Below are 18,965 nucleotides of genomic sequence, written 5' to 3'. Positions count from 1 at the left end.
TTTATAGCTTTATCACACCAAAAATCATTTGAAGACATTTTACAGCAGACACTTCCACCCTTTCCCTCCATGAAGCGATCCCTCTACCGTTCAGAAATATCATGTCATCATTGCCACATCTCCTTCTTACACCATTCTCCCTATCTTTTGACATGCTCCAGGGACTTGTACCAATTCCTGGGCACCAATGCTAAAGCTGTGAGTTCTGCCAAGGCAAAGACATTTATGAATCATCCTGACTTGTGTAGTTTATCTGGAAGAAAAGCATCTCCCACAAACCACCTGACTACTGGAAGTCAAAGAAACTTAATGAGATCACTGTGAAAGACAGAATGAACATTGGAAAAAAAAAACCAATTGTAATGTTACTATTACTGCAAGTCCTCCAAACGAGAACCCAAACTTCCTTGAATGGTTTGCTTGCATGACATGCCTGCTTAAATGGGAGTACATGTCAGGCATCCATAAGAGAAAGAAAAAGGAAAGTGTCATGAAGATAAGATGGCAGACTTGTTTCTTGCCTTGTTTCATTCAGCCATGACTAGTTCTGTTAAAGTGGGAGGGAGGAGGGGTTGGTTATCTCAAGACATCTCATTTTCATCTAAATGTATCATTTGTGTAAACATGATATAGAGAAGATCTTTATTTATTTGATTTTATGTATATGGAAATAAAACCAGATGAGAAAGGTCAGACCCAGGGTACTTCTAACTTTGAAACTCTCATCATTGCCATAAAAGCTGATATTAAGTACAATAACTGATCATACTGATAACTCAAGTCCTGAACTAATGTAAAAGGACAGAAAAGATGGAACTTCTTAAATTAATAGCACCACAGTACAGTTCTTCAATGCCTTTAACATTTTTAATATTTTAGCATTTCTATTGCTGAAACACTTATTCTATCCCTTCTCATGAATTAGTAACATTTTAGATTGTGTTAACACCTGAAATACATTTTCGACTTCAGAATGAGCACCATAATAATTTTTCTGTTTTAAACACTGTTTCTGAAATTGTACATAGTTTTTTCTGCTTGCTGTTTTTAACAAAGACCCATTAAGTTATTATTTTGAAGTCTTAGAAACAGGTATAGGATGTTTTTATGGAGACATGCGAGTTCTAGAAACAGTTTTCTCTGAATAAATTTGTAAATAAAAGCATTGATATATGTGATGGTCACATCTCTCTTCTCCCTGCAGGTTCACAATTCTTGTTATGCTGCTACAGATCTACAGTCAGTCTGTGAGCCTGAATCAATGCCAGCTTTCTCTTTGTGTAACAGAGCAGAAATAGCATTGACCATTCAAATTTTAATGTTCTGATGGAGTTAAACCTCAAAGAAAATATTGACAAAGACATAGGTAAACATTGCAAAGTTCCTTTCCCAGCTTCACACTGGAATCAGAGCGTTATGACCTCAGCTCCTGGAGCATGGGTTTACATGGTGCTTCAAGTCCTGCAGTCCTATAAAATCACATCACCTCATCCTTTCTCTATTTTTATGGCTCCACAGAAGCCTCACTCTTCCCTTAAAAATTCCTCCTCCCAGGAGATACTGAGTTAATGGAAGTTAGTGAGCTAATGATGCCATAAAGCAAATTGAGAAGACAACCATCCTTCATTTTCTGGCCTTGTCCTGTTTGTCCCGGTTGAGACCCTTGTGCTCTAGCCATCTCAGCACCTACAAAGTGTTTCAAGCACAGTCTGGGGGCTCAGTCTTCCAAGCTTTTCTCTTCCACTAGTGTGACATGAGGGGGATTCATGAAGAGCCACAAAATGAAAGAAACCATACAATGTGGCTTCTTCGTAAGGCAGGATGAAAGAGTTATGAAGGTTTGCCATGCACTGAGCCCTGGTTTGGGCCTGCAGTGGAGACACAAACATCAACAAGAAAAGGTAGCTGAAGCTTCCATAGGCTTGTTATAATTAACAAGAGTTTACCTAAGGGAAAATTGTTTTTCCTGAGAATAAATTACTCACTCTACTCTTGAAAACATACAAAAAGGATGAAGTTGGTGCATCTCTGCAGAGGCACTTTATGGTCAAATCTAACCATTTAATTGTGGTGGTGTCAGTTCATATCATGCAGAGCTTGTAAGAGCTGATCAGCTCAACAGTGCATTTTGAACAGTGTTGATTATACATGTACAACATTTAAAAAAAACAAAAACAAAAAAATACCATACCTGGAACAGCCTCTCTGTGTCACTGTTCATTAAGAATATTGCATTAGCAGATGGTTTCATGTGGCTTATCGTATAACACAGGAAATGGATATGACAGTTTTCAAGACAGAGGAAGCACAGCTTAAATACAGTGTATCACTTTCATAAACACAGGATTTTCAAAACTCTGGCAATATTATAAAAATAAGAATGAAGCTTCATATGCAATGAAATACAAATAACTGGACTTAAGTATTTACTATACAATAATTCCTGATAGTGCTTTGCAGAACTGAATTTATTTACAATATTCTGTAAAGAGCAAACACCATTTCACTCAAAGCTAGATGCATGAAGGAAAATAGAACAGAGATACGACTTTAAATACTGTCATATCCAATGTCAAGATTTAAGTGGCTTACAACCATTCATAAAATTCTTATTTTGGCCAAGTTTATTTTTTCAATTACAGTATCAAAGTCAAGAGGCCAGTTTTTTAAGAAGGAAGAAACAGCAGCTATTTCCTATAGATTGATTGTTTAGGTGCCTATACATGGATTTGCAGAGCAGCCTGAGGCAGACTTTCATGACAAGCTCAGTCAGTACTTTCATTTCATTTATACAGAACCAGCAGGATCCAGTATAAAATAATTACTTTACAGTTATGCTTTGAAACAATAGGCTTCAATATTTTTATTTTCCAATTATCTTTCACACCCAAATCTGCTTTTGACAGTAGCTGGGAATTTACTGATCCCATTTAACATTACTGCTAGTCGTAACACAATTGCACCCTGCATGGCCTCTGACACGTTTCATCTTCCTGCAGCTTTTGACTACCAGAAGGAATATCCCCAAACTTAAGATACTTGAAAAACAAGATAAATAACAACTACCTTCCTAACTGTCCATTTTTATTACATCTTCAGTTTATCACATACTTCATCTATTAACATCCATAAATTGGTTATGAGGAGTTTTGTAATGACTCTTCATGTAGGGTATTGAGATACCATGGGCATACACACCGTCACATGTAATAGTGTGTTAATACACTGAGGTCAGCAGGAATGAAGTAATAAAGCAGTCAAAATACAGAAGCTTTCAATCTGAGGCATTAGGCAACCAGTTTTGTCAAGTCTCCATTTCATAAAGGTCTGGAATTGCAACCGCTTGGAGGAGGCAAGAGAGGAGGATGTGCCAGCAGTACCAGCACAGCAACAGCACTGCTGCTGCTGACCCAGAACGAAAACGGTCCCCTGGGGAGATCCTTCCAATTGCTTCACACAGTCCTACTCCACATATCGAACACAAAAAGCAACAAAGCAGCAGCCGATCAGTGCCACCATAGATGCTGAAATCACAGTGACCGCACTGCCGGCAACACTAACCAAGAGCCCCAGGCCCACACCTAGAATGATCTGGGCCAGCTGGATCATGCAGGTGAGAGCGGCACAGTCAATGCCCTTCCCTCGCCCATGCTCTCCAGCTTGTTCCCCATCCTGCAGCTTCAGGCTCTGCAAATAAGCACAAAACAAAACCCAGTGAAACGAGACAGCGCCGACAATTTGCAGGTCCCAGCCAATGCACTGTCACGACCCCCACGTGCAGCAAGACAGGCCAATAGCTCTCAGTTTCCCTTCCATTTTTTCTGCTTGTCCCACAGAGGTTACGGAACTCAAACAGGGATGTTACAAGTGATAATGAGTTTTCCAAGTTCCCCCCACACTGTCCCATTTCTCCCATCTGCATTTTTTCCCTCTATCCATTCTTTCAAGGAAAGAATTTAAACTTGATCAGAAAAACCAGTTCAGGTCTATTTGAGCTCTGGCAAACTGACATTTCCCAGTACAGGACGACCTGTCATGGATAATTTAGCTCCAACTCTCACAGTTGAAGGAGAGCCTCAAAGAGATGTTGAGTCATACTATGTCCCACGCACATACAGAGCATAATTTGTTATAATGGAGCACTGTGCTCTGAAGTTATGGCTCAAAGCACATAAAGGAGTTCAGTACTAAAATCTAAATGTAGTGCTTTTATTGCTGGTGAAAAAAAAAAATCTGAAAACAAATGTCCAGACTAGGACTCTTCTACACTACAGAAGACCATTATTAACTACTGGTTATCTGTATATCTGCTATGATATACATAGCAGAGCAAAGGCTTCATTTATTATATACAAGCATCTCATACATAAGCACCCTCTGAGGGTAGTTGATCACAAGAACAGGTTGACCAGAGGGGTTGTAGAGTCTCCATCCTTGGAAATATTGAAACCAGATTGTACATGACCTTGGTCAACCTGCTCCAGGTGGCCCTGCTTGAGCAGGGGGATTGGACTACACGGTCTCTGAGGTCCCTTCTAACTTCAGCTGTTCTGTGATTCGCTCCACAGAAGAACTATTCTGTTCTGTTGGGAAATTATGTGATAGTTTACATATTTATTGTTCTTCTTGCATAGGCTGTTTAATGGAGAAGGTTGTATTGCAAACAAACAAGAGGTTTCCATGCTGTAGGCTAGCTGTGCTGCTGTCTTCTGGAATCCAAACACCCTTGCCCATTAAGATGCTTTTTGCTTTTCGCAAGACCTGTTACATTGCCTTTGAGCTGTTAACACACAAAGCTCAAAAGTACTGGAGACAAACAGTCTTTTCCTAATCCAGTAGACAAAATTGATTTGGGATCCTAGGGAATAGCAGCACAGAACAGGAGTTAAAATGGCAGCATTTTAAAACCCAGCATGTGATTTTGGTAGAATGCACAGTGAGGGAAAATGTCTGCTCTCTGTTCTGGAATGATACAGTCCCTTCACCTGAAGTATTTCCAATTTTAGACACAATTTTTTTTTTTTTAATTATATCTATTTTGCTGTGCTGTGGCCAGTGTTCCTATGTGCCAGTAGTTCTGACAACAATTATACAAGTGTGTGTCTCACGCCCCACCTGTGGAGAGGAGCAGGTGACTCAGATTCACAAATCCCCTTCAGTGTGGACTAAGGTGAGATAACACTCAAGGTCCATACATAAGCGTCAACTTTAATGGAAAATTTCTATAGAAACAAGTGTTCTGCGATTGTTGGCACTTTCACAACTATACCTGAGCTATGCGGCTTTATGGGCAATCAAGGCTGGCCTTGTGTTACTTAACAATTTTGACCATTACGCAGCAGCTTTAAGATTACTTGGAAGACAGGGGAGAGACGGAGACAGAGAAAGAGAAAGATCACCAGTCCTGGATCCAGCATTGGACCTGCCAACGGGCATATTCAGCATAGAGAGCCCCAGAGACTCATACGTGCCCCTATTTATTGGTCCCAGTTCCTGGATTTCTGGAACCTTCTCTCGCCTCAGTTCCAGAAGTGGTTGAGACACCAGTCAGTCAAGAGGAGTGACACCAGGCCTCTACCCATGACTTCCATTTTGGGTCTCTTGCAGCATTGTCTGGGCTCAGAGTACAATCACTTGGGGCTCATCCCTTACAATGTGTAACTGAATGCAATCCTGCACTTGATGTTTCCTCTTTATTTTTTTCAATCTTCTATATTATAGAAGACTTGAGCTAAACCTAATTCTGTTAATACCAGATGTAACATAGAATTATATATCATTTAACATCTGGCATAGCAAGTACCATACATCAAACAAGAAACAATTGGTTGTCTTACAAGTAACATTTGAATATATTAGCCTATTAAAGTCCATGCACATTTCAGCATATGTTATTTCACTTGTCTTGGAACAGCTCTGAATCAGAGCTAGACTATAATTTTGCCTTTATTCCCTCTGAGTTGGCCAGCCCAATGTTAGGATTGTGATCTCACCCTGAACTGGGTTCATTCCCTGTCCGTTGTTATTTCAAAAACTCTTCATCATGATCGTTCTCTGTTGGAAGGAACAGAGAAATTAACTGAAAAATTAGGAATCAGATCTATGAAGTATTTAACCACATTGAGACATCCTCCTAGGATTCAGTAGAATAATTAAGAGTTTCCTTGTACTCATCATTTAGATAGTGATGCTTAGAAGTTGTACAGAACAGTAGGACATGTTCTCAAGGACTTGATCTATCCCTGTGCTGGTCTCAACTATGTTTCTGTGTTGTTTCTCAGTGGTTCAATATTTCCTTTATTAACTTATTCAAATGTCTCCAGATATAGTGAGAACTTTTCCTAAGTACTCCCAACTCTCCTTAATCCTTGTTTCCAGCTCTCTCACTAATTTAAGAGACTTGAGAGAACTTTTCCATTACAGAGCTCAACACTTTACAAGACATGAAGATCCTGCTGTGCCCAGTAACATGATATAAGGAATGCAAGCTTTTCCAGATTTTCCTTGGAAACAAGATTTCATGCTGTGGAGGACCAAAAACCAAACCCAGACATTTAGAAAGATAATGAGAACGTGGTATATAATTTAATCCTGAACTATATAAAACTTTGTACTTGAATTTCATATCTTTATGAGCTAACAGCTTTTGTAACACTTTGCAGTTAACTAAAAATTCTGCCAGCTTTTGCAGTGTGGTTATTAACCTTAGGAATTCAGAAGTGAAGTCCTCAGTTAACATAGCTGGAAGGAAGGATATAAGGAATGTAGCACTTGAAGGCAACCCAAGTGGAGCCCTGTTATCTGCTTACTGCCCGAACATGTACTGCGATTGGCTTTGTTTCAGTTGTGATGCTAAGTAATTATTTGTCTCACTGCAGGACTGTTTGGAGGGTTTGGAGCTGGGACCTTAACTCTCTCTGTCAGAAACTTTCCATTTATAATGTGTCACCATAAATAGTTTGCAATTAAAATTAAAAGCTGCTCATCAGTTCTATCCAGTTTTCTCCCAAAATAGACTAAACAGACCCAGACAGATACAAACTTAGACTTCCTTAGACATTGAACTCACCTCTTCTTCCCTGTGATACTCTGCAATGAGGTGGAATGGCACTGTGTACAATGTGCTGGACATGACACCAAAGAGGGAACATAGAGCCAGAGTGGAATAGACATTGGGAAACAAGCCAATTAATCCAGTACCCAGTCCAAAAAGTAGGTATCCAATGAAATAAAGTCCCTTTAATCCCATGTATGGCAGAAGGATTTTCTGCAGGTCTGTGAAAAGAAAGTGAAAATGCTGATAAGACTAAAACAAAACACATCAGCTTTCATCAGGGAGCTCCTTCAAGGGGGTTTATTTTGTAAAATGCAATAAAGGAGATAATCTTACTGATTTTGGAAGTTGCCTCAAATTATTGTAGGTATAAACTTGCCAAAGGATACTTGCTCTCTCTGGGGATAGTTTTATTCTGGCACAGCCAACTCCAGAGAAGAAGTAGTTAACAACCATTCTGGAAGAACTGCCCTAATTGACAACCTCAGACATTTCTGCTGTTTGATTATAATGCGAACATTTGGCATCAACCTCTGTCTGAGCTGAGAAAAGTGCTACAGAGATGCCTGTAGTTACGCTCCAAAGGGGAAAAGATTTCCCTCAAGCCTCTTTTAGATGCTCAGTTCAGCCCCCCAAAAGCTGCTCATCTGAGTTTTGACATCGCAAGTAATTTTTTTAATCCTTGGTGAAAGCTATGGTGAAATCTATCTGGGGAACTGTGCTAGCATATTTACACACAATTTTGGAAAGCAACATTCATGCTTCTGGCAAGAGCTTCTACTGCACTGTGAAAAAGTTATTTTATGAAGAATGCAGATGGGAGAGGCCATCAGAGGGACCTTTGAGAACCTACAACTACAGCACTGCTAGGTGAAAGAGCATCTCAGAATGATGCCCATGGCATCCATTTTAGTCTGGCATTTAACTTCAGGATTATTTCCAGTGTTCAGGGTCAGTTCACATGCAGAACAATGCCTTACTCCCCAAGTGACCCCTCATCATGTGGTCAGGAACTGGTTGAGTTAAGGTAAGAGTTTCTAACAATGCTGAGAATGTAACATTTCTTAAAGTTTTAATGTGGAAAAAACCCAATTAAATTGACATCACTTAATTTTTTTAAGCAATGGCAAACAGCAAACAGTTTAAACACTGTATCAAAACACAGTGTTGGAGTACATTCCTGGGTACTTACACGAATAGACTGATGAAGAAATAGCATTGATGCACAGCCCCCAGCATCCCATCTCTACTCCTGTCTTGTAGGTAAGGTAAAGTGTGGAGTTATGAGGTGCATAAGGACTACCCTCATACACAACCTGAAAGAGACCACGAAGATCACAGACGGCAAGGATGGACTGCATGCATGTAACACCTTCTTCTTATGGGAACAGAGTACCCAAGACAGGACCTCATCCCTGGTAGGGGAAATAATTAGCACCCAAGAAATCTGTTAAGCAGTGCCCTAACCATCCCTTCACAGTTCTCCAGGTTTGAGACTCATTTCTCCCAGGTTCTCACATCCCAGGCTCCTCCTCATTTATTACCCTCTGCCTTTTCCTGGACTGTCCACTCTACACTGACTTGTTTGCTCTTTTTCCTTCGGGTGTCTTATTTCCCACTCTCCTTCTCTCTCCACTTCTGTGTTCTTGCCTTAGCCTTTCTTTCCCTAATTTATTTACAATTGATTTTTTTGTTTTCTCTTTCAGGCTTACCCCAACACACTCGCTCATTCTTCCACCCATTAATTGTCTTACTCAGTTCCTTATTTAGGCAAGCAAAACTTTTTCTTTCAGTTGTTCATATACACTGCAGGAAAAAAACCCTCCCTCTCATCTACAGAGACAAAAAAAGGCAAGGAAATGGAAATACCGGGTGGAAACCACAGTAAAAAGGAAATGGCAATGAGAGGATTTGTGCTAGGATCACATTTGTACCCTGGAAGAAAGGAGGCAGACAGGATCGTATAGGCAAGAATCATGGGCAGGGACATACAGTCTTACTGCCTGGGAATGGGGTGGAAAACGGAGCACTGGGCATCACGAAGGCAAAGAACTGTTGGCAGAAGGGACTCGGGGAAATGTTTAAAGAGGTATGGCAGGGACAGTCAAATTCGAGGAGACAAAAGCCTTAGGCTACCAAGTAGCTCACTGTGTGCAAAGAGCTGCAGTGCAGGTGAACGGCCTTGTGCCAACAGTGCCCATGCACGAGGGTAAGGCCAACTGCATCCAAGCAACATCAGCATTACTTCAGTTAGGAAACCGGCCCACCTCAGAGCAGCTCTGAAGACAAAGCAGGGAATGGATTTGTTTGGAACAGCTCTGAGAGCTTCATTTGAAACAGTTAAATAGACACAAATAGTCTTACAAATACTAAAAGGTTTTCCCCTAAGATCCAACCAGCTCTGGCTCAGAACGAGGGCCTGAGATCAATTAGCTTTTTACAAAACTCTTGTTCAGCCATCCAGATACAACTGGCTCTGCTACTACTGTCATTTCTTCAGGATTATAACACTGCCTTATTTCTTTTTGGTGGAGGAGGAGATGCTAAGAGGACAGAGAAGCGAGAGGATTTTACGCTTTTACCTGTCCCATGAAATCCGTGAAGAAGAGCATGTTGGACAGGAAAGCCATCCATCCAAAGAGGTGGCTCACACACAGATAGCGATAGTGGGACGGCATGCTTAAAAGTGTCTTCAAGAGTGATCTAAGGGTCATCCGCCTTTCATCCTAAAAGCAAGTATTTAACAATAATACTGTATTATTGCCCTGGGCTAATAAAATAGCTGACAGCAAAGGAAGAAGGCCTCAGCATCTTTTCATTGCTAAACCTCCAAAGTTTTTACTTTGTTTTTGCTAGGAAAGGTTGCTTGGGTACTGAATGTCCTTCACTATATATGTCATTTGTAGAGCCACTGCCTAAGAAAGTCATCCAAAAGATTCACAGAGACTCTGGGAGAGCTGGGCTACATCAGCAAGGATGTAACATTTCTTGCTGTTACAATCAGTAGGATTATTATTTACTTGTAGATCCAAGTGAAAATTTTCTGCCAAAACAGATTCAGTGGAGTTTCAAAAAAAACCCCCAAACCAGAAACCAAAATAATTTCTTTATGGAGACAATCAGCTTTCCACTGAAAATTTAAAGCTGCCACAGAAAAAATGAAACTCAAAATACTTCCTGAGAATTAAAACGTATCAGTTGTGGAATACGGCACTTCTGAGACCTCATTCCCATTCCCTTCTTTGTGCTAAATTCCCTAGAAAACTGAACCTCTTCTGGCATATCACTACCATGAGATTTCCACTATGTACTGTCCTCCCCTCCTTGAAGCAGGGAAAGACTGTGATACACCACAGGAGATGCAGCACTCAAAATCCTAGCACCTGAATACCTCATCCCATGGGAGAAATAACGCATTTCAAAATCAAAACCTTCTCTGGGTGCTAGGATTTCAGAACCAAAACTTTTTTGGTGCTCGTTAACAAATCTCACTGATGGGAAAAAACAAAATTTCTCGCCATCTTCAATGCCCCACCTTATCTCCCTCCTACTTGTCTGAGCCCTGTGCCCCAAAACTCTCTCTGTTTCTTTTCCAGTCACATTCATCAGATCACTTGTATCACTTTTAATTTTTTTTAGTACTGTAGGTGTGCTTGATGTCAGGCATTTGTGACACACAATTCTCACTGCTTTAAAGCTCCTGCACGGTTCTTTGCTTTTAAAGAAAAAAAGCTATTATTTTACCTGTGCATGATGGAACACTTCCAATTTTCTCTAGTGATGTATGGAGGCAACAGCGTTGGGGGAGATGGTAAGGGAAGCTGTATGGTCATGAAATGTGGAAGAACTGTAAAAGTTATGTTCATTATTGGAAAGCTGATTTTTGTCTTCAATTTGCTGTAAGATAACGACATTTTTTCCTTCCTTCAATATTCTACTTACTTTTCACAATTCTGCTTTCCTTTGAACTAGGTTATGCTGCAAGCTACTCTATGAATAATCACCACATATAAAGTTGGAAAAAACTTTGCTACAGCGGGAAGTTTTTAATCCTCGTAGGAATGCCAAAATTCAAGTTGCCGACTTTCACCTTGAACTGCATATTGTCCAAATCCCTTGGAATTTCTCTTGGCATCACTGTCTCTTTTAAACAGGGTAAGCTTTCTATTCTTCTACAATTATAAAAAAACAACCAAACAAAATTCCACATTGTCTCATTAGTGTTATTTCAAGGATAATTACTACCATTTGACTTGGCCTATTTAATTTGCTCAACTCTTCCACACAGTTCTTTAAAACAGCCTTTCCAATCAAAGTGTTAATGTAAGGTCAGGGAACTACAAAGGACACTGCTGTAATTACAAACAATAATTTGACAGCTAGATAGAAATGCTTGCTTTCTATTTAGATATTTTAGAGAGTGGAAATGGAAACTGAAAAGTTTAATGCACACATTCAATACACACTAACACACAAAGCCTGCGCTAATTTAAATGATGTGCTGAAGTTTGGCTCCACTTAAGTTCCTTACCCTTCAAAACCTCACAATACCCAATCATTTTCTCTATAAAATCACTATAACTCAAGGCCTGAGATGATTCATAAGGATACAGAGGAATCAATATCACTTGGGTTTTATGGCAGTAGATCCTGAGTAATTTGGCACTAAACTAAAGAACAAAAGATGAATCACTTTGGATGTCTGTTCATCCAACAGTGGATATCGTCCCACAGTGGACGCCAGAGCTTCAGCTCGGGCATCAGATGTTACTGGTTCAGTGGCATTAGTTCTTGCCAAGGTAGAGGCTACCCCAATCCATAGCCTGCTCCCCTTGCTTTTGCTGCATCTGCTCTCTCTTCTTCATTTACCTTCCTTTCTTTAGAGCCCACACGGGCCAAGCAGTCAATGACACTCAGCATCTCTGACAATTTGGAGGATGTTCAGAGTGAACAGTGCTGGTGAAGGATGCTGGCTGCTCAAGTTGGCCTACAGTGGGGAAACGGGGACAGAATTGCAGTGTGCTAGCCATATTCTCCCGACAAACTGTTGCTTTGCTGTCTGCCCCTCTCTGTGTTTGTCTGCCATTCTCATCAGGCAGTGTTCATCTTCTATTCCACCTTTGTGCTGTATCTGGTGTAATAATATTTTTCTTCAGGTTAGGAATAACAAGTGTTATTATAATACAAATGATAAATAGTAAAAGGTAATAAATCCCTTTTATTTGTAGCTTAAACATGAGTTTAGGTTTCTAACTTATAACCACCCGCACATTTTCAGGATTTTTTACCTGATTTATCAAGACCTGTATCAGGGATAGATATATGTAACGCCAAGAGATCAGAGGTGAAATTAAAACAACAAGCAATTGTTTCATCACTTATTGTTATACTATAGCCAAATATATACATTAGCCTTTGCTTACCTAGTGTACCATAGAGTGCACTGAGAATTCCTAGCACTAAAAATCATCAACAAAACAGTAAAAACTATTATCTGTTCTCAAGACCATTCTAGAAAAGTGCTCTCCAGATATTTTTCAGATAGATTCACTTTTTCCTAGTTGCTTTAGACTGAAGCAATCTCTTATAAAAATGCAGCAGAAACAAAGTAAGTGATGATTTGAAAGTACTTGCTATCCTCGCCTACCTAAAAGTTCTGCAAAGACACGGCTACAGCATCACTTCAAAATAAAACTAAAAACTCCAGAAGCGAGGTAGCATTGCTGTAGAAGTAGCAGTTTTAAACACATCAGTACTGTCACTAAATCCTCAGTGAAACGTTGAGCAGCAGCAAACCCAAATGTTTACTAGACCAGAGAACAAACACTTCATATATACTATGTATGAAAGTGTGTGGACTTCAGTGGGAGTTACAGATGTATATCAAAGATTAATGGCTTGTAGTGCTTGTCCATGATTTAATGTTAATTTGATCAGGACTGAAGGACAAAGTAGATCCTCTTGACAAAGTTCACGAGGAGGACATCAAGAGACTGACATAGAGCAGAAACCTGAACCTGGTTCTCCCTCATCCCTGTCAATTGTTCAAAGCACCAGGACTACTCTCATTCCTCTTGCTGGAAATACTTTAGAAATAAAAAAAGAGAAAAGAAAGCAGGCTTTCTCCTGACTCTGTATCCTGGTGCATGATTCTTCTTCTGTGTGTGTGAAAGGGGTCCATTCCAAATGGTCAGCATTAAATAATTAAAGGGCCTCCAGGGATGCAACGATATGTCTTACAAAATCATCTCTGCACTTACCTCTGTATGTGATGTAACAGAGCGTTTCCCTGGTCTAGCTGCAGCTTTTATTTCAGTACATGTTGATTTTAAGTAACAATTCTTTATGTCCTCTTCTATGGACCTATATTTATAGGATCCAGTCACTTCCAACAAGAACTTTGTTTCTTCATGTTCGTATCTGAGTGGGACTTCAGGAATACTGCGCAGATGTATGGAAAGGCAGATTAGGAAAACCAAGGCTGCGAAGAAGAAAATCACCTGGAATTCCGATGCCAAGGAATATCCTAGTACAGTCTGACTCCAATCCATAGCACCTGTCAGGTAACCTAGGGCTCCTCCCAAACCTATGGGGGTGGGAAAAAAGGAGAAAAAGATCTACTGGCATTGATAAAATAAACAAACAGTACCCAATACCCTCAACACGTGATCCCCTCTAGAAATGACTGAATAATCACTATTCAGATATTAATCACAAGAAATAGGAATACTGAGCTAATCACATACATGAGCAGTTACCAAACCATCTCTTGAAAAATCTCCTCAAGCTCTGGTGGAAAGAGCTCTCCAAAGAATGACTCAACATAAAGCAACATGGGCCTCCATCTCTTTTCTTGACTCTGAAGCTTTCTTTTCTTTGAAACAGTGAGTAATACAAAACAAAATTCTACTGAAATTTATGGGTTTTTTAGAAGTTCACAGAACAAATATTTTTTAAATTATATTAATACTATCTATAGTTTAGACTTTGTAAAATGTAGTTTATATAGCTGAATCTGAACAGAAATACTGTCTCCATGTGAACTTTAAAAAAAAGGAGCTAAAAGCAAAAGCATTGTTTTGTAGTTATCAAAATCCAAGTACCTCACCACTCGGAAAAGAAAACAAAAAGGATCAAATACAAATGTGTAATTCCGTTTACTGATTTTCTCAGAAAAGTTAGAATAAAAGGTAAAATGAGAATGCTACCTTGTTGTCTTGAATTTAATAAAACCAGTGCTCAGTCCAATTTTTTTTACAATTTCTTGTTTTTGTTATTGGTGCACACAGTTTCAGAAGCGCAAGAAAGCGCACACTGTTACATACAGTACAGAGCTCTGGTAGGGAAACAGCTTTGTAGAGTCTTGACACCTTGTTAACCAGGTGGCTCTGCAGGACATGGGGGTTAAGCAGGATAGAAGCATTTGAAAGACTTGGAAGATTTCTACTCTTCTGCTTAGGGGAACTGAAGACAATGTATGGCAGAACCATTCTGTCTAACAAAAAGTAACAGAGGTAAGAGGACCTACATTTGCTTCACCTACAAAACACGGGACTTTGATTTCATTCTGGACGTTCTGTACTTTTTTCCCTCTTGGGTCTGATTATGGCCCTCCTTCTTTGTGTCCTACTGCATTTTACAGTTGCATGTTCTCATGAAAAACAATTAAGTTGTTACTAACTTTTTGAAGAAAACCTACACTAAATGTTTGCACAGAGTGAATGTTTGATGTTTGAGGTTGTCTTTGCATACTGTTTTGACAAAAAGCAATCATGAGACTGCAATGCAGTCTAAGTGTTGCATGTTGGATATGTGCACTCTTCCCTCCACTTGTCTCAGTGGTCCTAAGTTTCATAACTGCAAAGTTATCGAGTTTCATGTTCAAACCTTAAACTGAAGACAAACTGGAGAGCAAAATCTTGGAGATATTTACTATAAAAAGAAGGAACTAAATAGGGGGAAAAAAATATCTAAAACAGAAGCTAGAAAAGAAATGGGAAGATTGCTGTGTGTGTCCAGTAGGGATAGAACAAGGAATGATAAATATAAATTGTAGAGAATGGATATTAAGCTTAGATTTTAGGGAAAACTGTCTAACAAGGCCAGTGAAGTGCTGGAACAGACTGCCCTGGGAGGGCTGCAGAACCCCTATCAAGGTAATTACCTATCAAGACTAGGTGATTACCCATCAGGAAGGGTTAAGTTACTGATGGTCTTGCTATAGAGGGCACAGGGTGCTGGACAAAATAATGCAATCTGTTCCAGTCCTACTTGATGTGATTTGTCCTACATCTCTTTTCACACCTTAGTACACAAATGAATCAGCTAAATCCATAGCTCCAAATTTGGAAATCAAGACTTTTTTAGTATCACCCAAGGAAAAATTGCAACCAGAGTTCGGCTGAAGGCAAGAATTTACATAGAGACTCACTTCCCTCACTGTTCAAACAGGTGATTGTTAAAAATTTAATCAGTCAGTTTCTAATGATTTCATTCCCACATGGCTTTAAGGTTCCCTTATAATCCGTGTTCCTGGACACAGCTATTTCGTATGTCCAAAATCAGCCTGTTGTCAACAGCTACTACACCTCCCTCCTCGACTGGAGTAACTGCCACTGAAACTACATGCCTCTGCTCTTGGTACAGCTCAGTAACCACAAAAATCTGCATCAACACACAGACTGCATGACTTCTCATCTAGTCTGCTTTTTGTCTAGTCCTTTCACTCCTCCCGATTCACATTACAGGTACACAGCCTTACGTATCTTCCCTGTGCATTTTCCCAACACAGGGCTCACGTAGTGCAGAAGGTTTCCTTCTGTAATTCAGCAACATTTCAAACATGTAAAGGCAAATGAAGCTCTTACTTAATTTGCAAGAGCCTGGACTAAACCACTTGGACTTACTTTGTGGAAGTTGTGAAGTTCTGAATTGTACACACAATTCCTATTTCTATATAGGAACATACTGGAGCACTACTGAAGAATGGAAATCAACTATTCTGGTTTGTGCAGCTCTTGCTCTATGTCACATGCTGAGTCAAAAATGTTATTCTTATGTGCTATGGCAAGGAAACAACTTACATGCCTTAGTATTTGCTTCACCAAAAACTTGAAAAAAATCAGAACAAGTTGAATAAACACTACTTCAATTTTTTAAATAATTAATTGCTCTTACTTAAATCATGGCTATGTTGCTGTAAATGTTTATGCCTGCAGCCTTCTGCAGCAGAATTGTTGTAGCAGCAATCACAAGTTGCTGTTCTCTGGAGTAGTAAAAACCCACCAACAAAAGACTCGTGACTGAAGCGCGAGATCAGTTCATTCAAGATTAGAAACACAGTGAGGATAAAATCCACGCAATTACCTTCCCCTCCTTCGCGAGGTAGGAAGGAAAGGAAGGGATCTGAGTACCTGTAAAGAGGGCGTGATAATGCAGACCCTTCTCTTTATCCTGATGAGAGCAGACATCAAATAAATATGCTTTGATGGGGCCATCAATAAAGTCAGCTGCAAAATCAAAAAGCACTACTCCCAGCATGGTAATGGCTATTGCCCATGTCCGCTGCTTGTCTCTCTCACCGATGAAAGCTACAAAAAGAAAAACATCCTCATTCTGACAGCAACAGTGCCATGTTCTGCAAAACCACATTTTATCTTTCCTGATACCTCCAAATCTAAACAATGCTTAGTTATGCAAGAGAGAGCAGCGATACCAGAATCACAGCAGAGAAGCAGGATAACTGAGTCTGTGTAGCTCTGAGCTGTGCTAAATTGACTTAGTGCCTTGAGTCAGCAGAAGCTCGGGCTACTCCAAGCTCCACAATCAACAGCATCACTAGCCTTAATCTACTCCTTCACAGCTCCATGCCATGCTATGTACATGCATTTTGTAGTACTTTTTTGGTTTATTCTATTTGTCCCACGCTTCCATTGTTTTAGATAATCAAGAGTTGACTGTAACATCTCTTTGGGGGCAAATGAATACACCAATGATATCCAGGAAGAGGGAATAAAACAATCCATAAAAACACAAACCTCCCCCCTCTGCCAAGTCATAATGACAGCAACAAATTTCCATCAAGACTTTGAGAAGTTACATCTCAAGCTGAAATACAGCGGTATCTAAGGATGTCACTCCTGTTTGATTTTGCATATTCCAGGTGCAACACGGTTTCCACGGAGTTAGGGATTTCTATTATTCACCAGCATAACACAGTCCTGAGTCAAGCCAGTGCTGCAATAATTAAAGATACGTATTTTGAATGCTCATCTATCTAAAAGAGGGATCAACAGATATTCAGTTTGGATGTGCATTACATCACACAAACAATATTGATCATTTAACTTAACAAGGTAGATTTTAGTTCATAAAAACCTCTCTGGGCCTAAGCAGTGCTTTACTCATATGAACTGATCAGGCAACCACACCAGCATACTGTAAACACATGCAGAAACTACAGAACACTACCTCTAGGGTACACAACATGCAGCATTAGGATTGAATGCTTATGAAGATTTCAGTGTTCCCCAGCTCCTTCACTGCAGCTGAGTAACACTAGGCTCAATTTTAACAGTCCATTTTAGCAGGGAAAAGAGGAACCCCTCTTTTCTTTCCAATTCAAAAGGCTAGGATGGGTTTTGTCTGTCACACAGCACACGCCCCTCACTCACCTGAGATCATCACGTCCCCATTGAGGTACAAAGCCATGCCTAACAGCATTACGACGCCCAGACCCAGAATGTAAGGTCGCCGCCTGCCCCAGCCGCAGGTGCAGTGATCACTGGCTGAACCTACCACAGGCTGCAGCACGAAGCCCAGGATTGGGCTGATGAGCCACACCAGGCTGTAGAGGTTCTTGGGCAGCCCTACACTGAGCAGTACCGGCGTGACAAAGGCAGCCTCCACGGCATAGCAGAACTCCCGGCCGAACATCGCCATGCTGTGCATGACCAGCCTTCCCACCGCTCGCTTCTTTGGCACCACTGCTCCAGTCCTCGTCACTGACTGCAGCAGAGCCTCCTCCTCTTCTCTGGTGCAGTCCATGTCGACCTTGGCTGCCTCAGAACAGGGCAGAAGAGCCCTGTGGAAACTCTCCTTTGTTAAGGTCATCGCTCTGGCGCTCCGGCAAGTCAGTGCTGCCTCCCCTGGCTGACATGGAGCCCAGATCATATGCCGGGTGGGATCGGTCTGTGCTGGGGGAGGGACTCACATACTTTTCATGGCTCTGTGATCACTAGTTATGCCAGGAAGGGGGCAGGGAAGCGTGTGTTAACATTAGCAGATCTGAGCTCTTGGGTGTCTGCAAAGCTCCCAATTATCCACAACTAAAGAATTACTGTTTAAGCATGAAACACATATATAATGGGAACATACATCACATGGGCAAGGTGCAGGATTAGCCTGACACCAATCTATTCCTCTTGTTGCTGTAGGACAGCAGTAACACCAAGAATCTAGACCCCTCATCTTTCTGTTCTGCAAGCAATGTGAGCACCATAGTGCCGATTTCCTGTTGAACAAACAGGGGAAAAAGAATCTGTAACATGTATCCAGAAAAGAATTTTGATGCACTTCATGAAGATTAGTAAGTGAACCTACCTATCGCCCTAGTGTTAGTAGCAGATAAAGAGCTTGACAGAAGCCTGTCAAACAGCAACTGGTGACTATTTTTTTGTACCTGCTGTGTGCCACCCTCAATACAACTGATAATTTTCATGGTTTCTGAAAAACAAATGATATCAGGATCACTTAGGATTTTTTTAAACAACCCTCCCTGCCAAAAGATGGCCTTAAAAGAAATCTGTAGTGACATACCAAAACTGTACCTTTCAGGTCAGCCACCTGAGTGAGGCAGCTGAACCAACCTATGCTGAAGCTAACAGGAGTTTTTTAATTGACTTCAGCCATT

The 18,965-nt window shown here is 40.5% G+C and overlaps 1 protein-coding gene across 1 annotated transcript; it reads right to left on the bottom strand.

Annotated features, from left to right (window-relative positions):
- Nucleotides 1-853: 853 nt before the first annotated feature.
- SLC45A2 (solute carrier family 45 member 2) lies at nucleotides 854-18,906 on the bottom strand. Its single transcript, XM_052777405.1, has 7 exons — nucleotides 17,728-18,906; nucleotides 16,468-16,644; nucleotides 13,315-13,640; nucleotides 9,637-9,780; nucleotides 8,247-8,370; nucleotides 7,070-7,275; nucleotides 854-3,687 (listed from the first exon to the last, which is right to left on the bottom strand). The coding sequence occupies exons 1-7, from the start codon at nucleotides 18,224-18,226 to the stop codon at nucleotides 3,463-3,465; spliced, it is 1,701 nt and encodes a 566-aa protein (XP_052633365.1). The 5' UTR covers nucleotides 18,227-18,906; the 3' UTR covers nucleotides 854-3,462.
- Between the last annotated feature and the right edge of the window lie 59 nt (nucleotides 18,907-18,965).

This window comes from Harpia harpyja, chromosome Z (assembly GCF_026419915.1).
Source record: "Harpia harpyja isolate bHarHar1 chromosome Z, bHarHar1 primary haplotype, whole genome shotgun sequence".
Taxonomy (NCBI): Eukaryota; Metazoa; Chordata; class Aves; order Accipitriformes; family Accipitridae; genus Harpia; species Harpia harpyja.
Note: the sequence above shows the minus strand (reverse complement) of the source record. Positions and strands in the feature narration are given on the sequence as shown.

Coding starts and splice junctions, on each gene's coding strand:
- SLC45A2 (XM_052777405.1), bottom strand. CDS start 18,226: ATGATCTGGGCTCCATGTCAGCCAGGGGAGGCAGCACTGACTTGCCGG. Junction 16,645..17,727: donor TGGGGACGTGATGATCTCAG/GTGAGTGAGGGG, acceptor TTCTTTTTGTAG/CTTTCATCGGTGAGAGAGAC. Junction 3,688..7,069: donor AGTATCACAGGGAAGAAGAG/GTGAGTTCAATG, acceptor GCTTATTTGCAG/AGCCTGAAGCTGCAGGATGG.